This window comes from Rhododendron vialii, chromosome 6a (genome assembly GCF_030253575.1).
Source record: "Rhododendron vialii isolate Sample 1 chromosome 6a, ASM3025357v1".
NCBI lineage: Eukaryota > Viridiplantae > Streptophyta > Magnoliopsida > Ericales > Ericaceae > Rhododendron > Rhododendron vialii.
The window spans coordinates 10,168,382-10,176,380 of NC_080562.1; the positions used below are offsets into that span (position 1 = coordinate 10,168,382).

At 37.8% G+C, this 7,999-nt stretch overlaps 1 protein-coding gene across 1 annotated transcript; it reads left to right on the forward strand.

The window, feature by feature from the left end:
* Positions 1-5,901: 5,901 nt before the first annotated feature.
* On the forward strand, positions 5,902-7,545 carry LOC131331352 (protein SABRE-like). Its single transcript, XM_058365247.1, has 2 exons — positions 5,902-6,626; positions 7,012-7,545. The coding sequence occupies exons 1-2, from the start codon at positions 6,119-6,121 to the stop codon at positions 7,122-7,124; spliced, it is 621 nt and encodes a 206-aa protein (XP_058221230.1). The 5' UTR covers positions 5,902-6,118; the 3' UTR covers positions 7,125-7,545.
* Positions 7,546-7,999: the final 454 nt, after the last annotated feature.

Below are 7,999 nucleotides of genomic sequence, written 5' to 3' on the forward strand. Positions count from 1 at the left end.
ATTAGGAGAAAATAAACCCTAACTTTTTGGGTCTCAATTCTGGAGTCAAACTTTACAGAAACTGATTTTTGAAGTGGAACTACGAGCATTGTTTTATATGACATTCCAGTCTAAATATTTTTCCATTGTTCTCCTTCAGTTCCATTAGTCCAGTGCCTACATAGGAGAGGACTTGAAGGGTTTATGAGGTTTTGTCCTTTCTTTTTATGTCATGAAATTTATCTTGCAGGAAAGTAATGCTCCAGGTAGATGCAAGGCAATGTGCTCCAAAGGTTGGAAACACTCCTTTTGAAAACTTCCAGGTAGTCAGTTTTGCGACTGAACTGATTACTTCACTATCAGAGGGCCAATGATTAAGGGTACCTTCTTATAGACTATCAGCGTATATGTCAAGAATCAAATTAAACATCATAACGATCAAGTTGCTTTTTCTTGATCCAATCTGAAAATGTACCATGAAAGTATGATTGTCATAAGTTACCCAGCCTCAAATTAATTATCAGCTAGTTAGGGTCAACTCGCTAATCCATTGGCATTGTAGTGTTGAATTAATCTCTTTTACTAAGTAAAAAAAAAAAATCATAGTACTTCTCTTTCATTATAGTCCCTCATGGTTTTATAATTATGTATTATCTTCCTCGTAGTGCATTATGTTCATTTCCAAAATTAGTTATTCGGATTTGTAGTCTTATTTAGCCTCGTTACAAGAAGTGGAGAACGGTTTATTCATTGCACCCTTGGTTCCCGAACACAGAATCTCAACATGGTTTCTTGGTTCCTAAAACCAAGCGGCGACTCCAAACAAATTATTGCGCCGCAACGGGCACTTCCGATACAGACGCGTGGCAACAGGTGTCAAGTGTTTCACTGCCTGGCCATCTTGTGTGCGAATCTGTGCCGCAACGGGCGGGTATCCACAATATGCGAATAAAATGAGTAGTTGAATGAGAATGTTGAGATGGATATGTGTGGAGTGGTAAGACTTTGCAAGACAGAGTTGAAACAATTTTTTTTTTGAACGGCGATAGAATTGAAACGAATACCTTCACCCATTGGTAGGGGTTACACCGAAGGTAAGAGAAAATAGATTAAGGTGGTTTGGACATGTCTATTGTAGATTGGTAGATGCAGTAGTTAGGAGGAGCAATATGATTATGGTAGATGTTAGCACCGAGCACTAAGAGGGGTAGACCAAAATTGACTTAAGATGGTAGTTTGACAGAAACTAAGTCGTTTGGATATCACGGAACAATGATGCTCTTGATAGAGCTCATTGTAGAAAATGGATGGTTATAGCCGACCCCAAAGTAATTGGGACTTAAAGGTTCAGTTTAGTTTATCAATGTGTTTTTTTTTTTTTTTTTGTACGTGGAAATAATAACACTTCTTAAGTAAAGAAACCAGATGCAGCTCAATGCTTCATCGTTGTTGAGTACTTCAATACATTATACATCATTGTGGGTCTGGAAGCCAACTTCTAACAGTATTCATCATACACAGTTTAAGTTTGATGATGTTTCATATCAAAGTGAAAACTAAAAGTAAAATAAATGGGATTCCTGTCCCTATCTGTTGATTATTAAGCTGAAGATATAAAATCTTTTCACGGAATCCACAATATAACAGTCTGTTTCTGAGGTGATCAATATATGTCCTGCTATTTGTACTGTTACCCCAAAAAGAGTTTATTTAACATAGCACTCCCCACTTTTCGTACTCAAACTCTGGGTCCTACACTTTCAAGTTTGATTCAACTTATGGATGTGCATTAACTCTGCATACGATTATGCTTGGACTGTCCATGCTTGCAGGTAGATATCTACCCCTTAAAGATACACTTGACCGAGACACTGTACCATATGATATGGGGGTATCTCTTCCCAGAAGAACAACAAGACTACCAAAGGCGGCAGGTTAGTCCTTTCATGTTTGTAATTTTTTGGTTTGTGGCTTTCTTTTTGGGAACTAATACAATTGTCAAATTATATGGTAATATCAGGAAGTTTGGAAGGTTTCCACCGCTTCAGGACCAAAAAGTGTAAAGAAAGTTTCATCTCTGGCTGAAGCTTTTGCATCAAGCAGTCCCCCAACAAAAGAACCGGAGGTTTCCTCCAAACCAAACCCATTTTTGGTACCCTTTATTTCTGGGATTAGGAAATCTTCTCTTCACGCAGATTCCTCGCAAGTAAGTTTTTTGGAGCCTATTCCATATTCAATAATTGTTTCTGGATGGCTTTGATGGTCTTTTATGTGTAAGGAAATTAGAAATGTTGAGTACAAGGCAATTTAAGAATTAATGCCTTTTGGCCTGTTTGTCAGAATGATCTTCAGGATTTTGGGTGGTTTCACGTTGAATGCATACTCTTAGGCCCCGTTTGTTTGTTTGTCTGGATTAAAGCACCAGATTGGACTGTAAATTGAAGATTTATCAGATATGAAATCCCATAATTTTGGTATTATATAAGATATGGGGAACATTGTGTTATTGAGCCCCTTCCTATTAGTCCAATGGGATTACGTATCTTGTGAGACCCTTCTCTATTAGTCCAGTCAAACATGACGGGCCTTACAGAAATAACTTATTTATCCTTAGAACAGCAACCACTTATATAACCCTTTAATATCATGCAGACATCGAAGTTGCAGAACAGAAAAGATAACATAGGTGGTGGTTCAACTCCTGAGCTAAGACGAACCTCTTCGTTTGACAGAACATGGGAAGAAACTGTGGCTGAAACTGTGGCAAATGAATTTGTATTACAGGTTCATTCATCTGGCATTTCTCCATCTAAAAGTGGGTCCCTTTCTCTTGAACAGCTGGACAAACACACTGAAAATAAGTCAAAAGAGATGAAACCTATTAGACCTGGTCGTTCTTCTCTTAAAGCAAAGAAGGTAGGAAAGAGGACAGATGATAAACTATCCAAGCCTCGTAAAATGAGGACGTTTCACAATGTCAAGATAAGCCAGGTTACTTCAGTCATCCGCTCGGAAGTTTTAGAAAGAGGCTCACCTCCAATTTCTTACTGCCCAATCCACTTCAATTTTGGGCCTTAGCTGACAATAGTAATCAGAACTGTTCATCTCGTAGACCATGCAGAGCAGATCATTCATGCAGAAAGGTCAGCTTGATCGAACATCTATAGCTACATGAACACATTGCAATTTTGTAAGATCACCTCCTATTTGTCCTTCAATGTTTTCTTGCACAAATGTGAACAACGTTTTTATATGGGCTATGTGTGATCTTCTTTGCGGGGTCTATGCATTGAACTATTCCGATCACCATTGTAGGCCCATCCCAAAAATGAACCAGACTAGACAGTAGGAAACTAGAGGTGAGCGCTTCTGAAATTAATCTGTTGGTTTATACGTATATGGTGTGGTGGTGCATTTTTAATTATTTATCTATGCACAATGGAGTAGGTTGAACTACTTGTCAGTTATGAAGGGCCTCCATTGTCTATCACCGAGCTGAGGTTACTGATGGATGCTTTTCACCTTGTTGACTTCACTGAAACTTGGGGGCGACTGTTTTAACGAGTTAAGAAGCATGTGATTTGGAGTGTCTTGAAGTCGGTCACAGGGATGCAGGTAAGTTATGTGCACATATATCTATCCTTCATTCATTTTTTATGCATATAATGTTATCTACCATGACCACTCCAGCGAGTTCCTGACAACCTTGTTCTATTTTATCTGCTCAGTTCCAACATCATTCCCAAACAAAACCATATTACACTTTGTGTCCCAATCAATTAGAGTCAGCTACAAGAATCCTTGTTTGCCATTCTTGTAGAGAACCATGTCTAAGTTTATTTATTTAATATTTTCTTAATGTGAAATGTGTTATTTTAAATACTTTGAATTTTATGAGCCTTGGATTTTTTTTTTCTTTCCCTTCTTTGAATAAAGTTGTGTAGGTGCATGTGTAGGCATTTACTTGACCGTGTCGAATTCATTGGTTCTTTGATCAAGTGTGTTGGGAGACTCCCATGTGTTGTGTAATTAGTGTTAGAAATTTTTAGAGCTAATTACTTGTTTTAGTGTTAGTTGATGGGCTCTAGTGCAAGAAGTTATAACATGCAAGTATTAGGTGATAATCTAGAGACTTGAGGGGGGAGGGTGTAATTCTTTTACACCTTAAATCCATTTTGGCCGAGAGAACAACTTGTGTTCTCTGTTTCTTTCTTTTTCCATTTCCAGAGCCGTGCTCTCTCTCTCTCTCTCTCTCTCTCTCTCTCTCTCTCTCTCTCTCTCTCTCTCTCTCTCTCTCTCTCTCTCTCTCTCTCTCTCTCAAACACACACACACAACCAAATCATCTTGCACCTTCTTTGCTTGGGTATTTTATGTCCACATCAAGAACTTGGAGGGATCTAGGGATTTCAAGCTTGGGGGCTTTCCTCCATCACCATCTCACTCATCTCTATTGTGTGCTACCATTTGAGGTAGGGTTTTCTACTAGATACCTTAAAAAAAAATGCAAGTGTTGTGTTTGAGAATTGATTGTTTTCATGTATTTAAGTAAGTTGATTTATGGAAGAAAAACACTAATTTGAGTGATTGTGTAAATTTCATATTTTTAGTTGTATATTGAAATTGATGGATTTAGTGTTTGATTGGGTGTGGAGAGAATATTATGCCTAGGGAATTTGTGGTGTCTAATATTGGCTTATGTTTATTTGGATTGATAATGGATACTAGTTTAGGGTACTTGGATTAATTGTTTGCATTTTGTGAAGAGCACATTATTTTTTTTTGTATTTGATATGGATTACCTCTTGTTGACATAATTGATGAATATTTTCGAGGGATAGAATTGAAAAAGTATAGACAGTTGTATATCTATGTTTAGTGCTTCTTGCATTTGAAAGTCAAGATTAAGATTTTTGTTGATACAAGTTGTACTTACTTGTTGGAATTGATTTGAGATTGATACTTGTCATTTGGGCTAGTGAGCCATGTATTGGCGGTTGACTTGGCCATTTTATGCTCGTTGTGTAGCCGGAAACATATGGATAATGAGTTATCCGTCAGTGTATAGTCCGTAAACTAGCGCGGGATAAGGTTCCCCATAGGCCTTTGGGTTTGTAGCCCATAAATTTGGATGATTTAGGGACCTGATCAGTCGCCTAGGATTGGTACACAACTGTGATAACTTGGACCTTGGTTTTATGTGCTCTTACTTTCTTGTACTTAGTTTAACGTGTTGACTTATTTTATGTTTGAAGAATTTTGGTTTCATCTTTTCGAGCTTATTATATTCATTAAGAGTTGTGTCTAGCTAGCATGAGCATTATATTTTCAAGCATGTCACTTGCATCTTTTAGTTTGTAGTAGATTATGTGTGGGCGGTTGTGCTCACCCCTACCTTACAGGTTCGAAAGGCAAGGATACGCTTTGATGGACACGGCGATGGAGATATCTTTTGTGCTTTGGCGAGTCGATCTACATGATATTTTGTTGGGTCTTAAAGGCTATCTTTTGACTACATGTATATGTTTTTGACTTTGGGAATGTAATGATAAATGTTAAACTCTCCTCTAGAAATGCTTTGTTATGTTTTTTTTTTTTGGCGCAAAGAAAAAAGAAACTTGTACCTCCTTTTGTAATTGGAGTTGTATGGTTTAAGTGGTGTTTTGGTGCCTTGGTGGCTAATAAAAAAAAAAAATTGAAATGTTTGGAAGTGGATAGCTTGTCATGCTTCTTTTAATTTGGTTAGACTTATAATTCATTGCATGATAGAGTGAAAAGAAAATTGTTTTTAGTTATTTGGCAAAATTATTTATTTATTGAGGTAAAAATCACGTTGCCGAATTATTATAAAGCGGGGCGTGACAATTCTGAACTATCAAGGCCATATAATCGATTAGATTTACTAAATTTGTTTCTGTTTTTCCACCCGCATCCTGAATTAATCTTATTGCTTTTCTTGACTGTTGTAACCTTTGGTATGCTGTATGCAGCTAGCCACAAGTAATTGTGTTTCTCTGCTAATATTCCGAAAGCTCTATGTACTCCCCAAGATTCACAGTGACCACCATAACAATGGTTACCACACGCTTAGTAGCCCTCTGCCGGGTCTTCATAAATTTTTTGGGCTCGTGAATTCAAAGTATGATGTCTAGCAGCCAACCACCTGAAAAGGGAAAAATACATTTGCTCCCCATGGTTTGCATTGTCTTGATCCGATTTCTTGGTGAGAGAGCTCTGCTCTACACTCACCTATCAACTTACATGCAGGGTAAGAAGTTCAAATATAAAGGACATGCTCAGGAGGAATCCAGCAGAGCTGCTGCATCAGACATCGATCTTAATCTCGCAGACAGCGATCAAGGTTCAGTTGAGAAACCTGGTCAATACCAAATATCTTGGGCTAGGCGTTCCAGTGATGGAGCAGGTGATGGATTTGTCACATCCATTAAGGACCTTTTCAATTCTCAGCACCGCAAGGCCAAGGCACTTGTGTTACGGACAATGAGGTCCCAAACAGAGAATAGGTCAAATGGGGAATGGAGTGAAAATGATGCAGAATTCTCTCCCTTTGCGAGGCAACTAACTATAACTAACGCAAAGAAATTTATTAGAAGGCACACGAAAAAGTTCGGCTCAAAGGGACAGAAAGGTTAGTGACACTCACTCCTATTTTACAAACCATGTGACCTTTTTTTTATCTTTTCCATTTTACCCTCTTCTTCTGTCTGTCCTTGTGAGATTCTTAACAAGGACTGAAAACCTCAAAAAGACAGAAAACGTAAAATGACACGTTTTCAGGGTTGCAATTAGCCAATTATGGACCCAATTCAAATCTTTTGCCTAGAATGTAGCAAAGGAGATCTAGCCGCATTTTCATGGCTCTCATCCATACTGTTTTTCTTGTCATTTCTAAAAACCTCCAAGGTGCTTTTGTAGTTTCAACCCAATTGCCCTTTCTCTTAAATTGAGCTCCAGAAGATTTGAACTTCAGGTTTATAAGATCAATAATTGCTCGATCATTCATATTGCATCAGGTGTATCTTTCCAGCATAAAGAATTGCTTCCATCATCCTCAAGGCAGACCACACTACCTGAAAGTGATTCTTCGTCTAGTGGATCGCCACCTCATGAGGATTTTCATGAGTAGAAGAGTTTCCTGAAGCCATAATTCTTCATAGGTTAAAGAAGTGTGCAGGTGAAAGTCCCTTAACAGCCAAGGTTGGAGAGCGTATAAACGGGTGGTGGTTGATTAGTAATGCTTGGAGAATTCAAGACATTTCCAAATTAAGTCAGTTTTCTAATGATCGGGTAACGTTGCATTGTTGGCCCGAGCTTATGGTGCAGACCCTACGAAACAAAAGCAGGGCAAACAACTGATGGCATTATGAAGATGAGAATTGGGAATCACAGATTGATTTCTCCCCTCCAAATATACGCAAGGTTTTTTTTTTGTCAAATGTTGGGAAAAATCAAGGTTTTTATTGATTATCTCCTTCGAATAAAACATATGGGCTCTTCAAGAGTCCCATGGAAAATTTTGTATGAACAATCATCCATGTTCAAGATCGACAAAGGATTAAATGAATTGCATGTCTCATTTCGTTCTTTTCCTTTTAAGATTTGAGGTACGTTTCGTTCTTTTTTTTTTAAGATTTGAGGTACGTTGACTTACCAAAAAAAAAAAATAATAGTAATAATTGGGCTAGGTTAAAAGTTATTTGTGTTATTTCCAAAGACATCCCTTCAACTATCACGTTTTGTCAACATGACCTCCTCACGTTTAAAACTCATTAACCTCACCTCCTCATCTATCAAAACTCATCAACTACACCTCTTTCATCCAATTCTGTTAAGAAATATCAACTTTTTAGCCTAAGTTGGATGGAAAAATAAATTTTGAGCCTAAAATGCTATTGCTTTGGGCGGAAAATATATTCTCGGGCTATTTATAATCACTCTTTATACTCACTCAAACGTATATTGCTCTCTCTCTCTCTCTCTCTCTCTCTCTCTCTCTCTCTC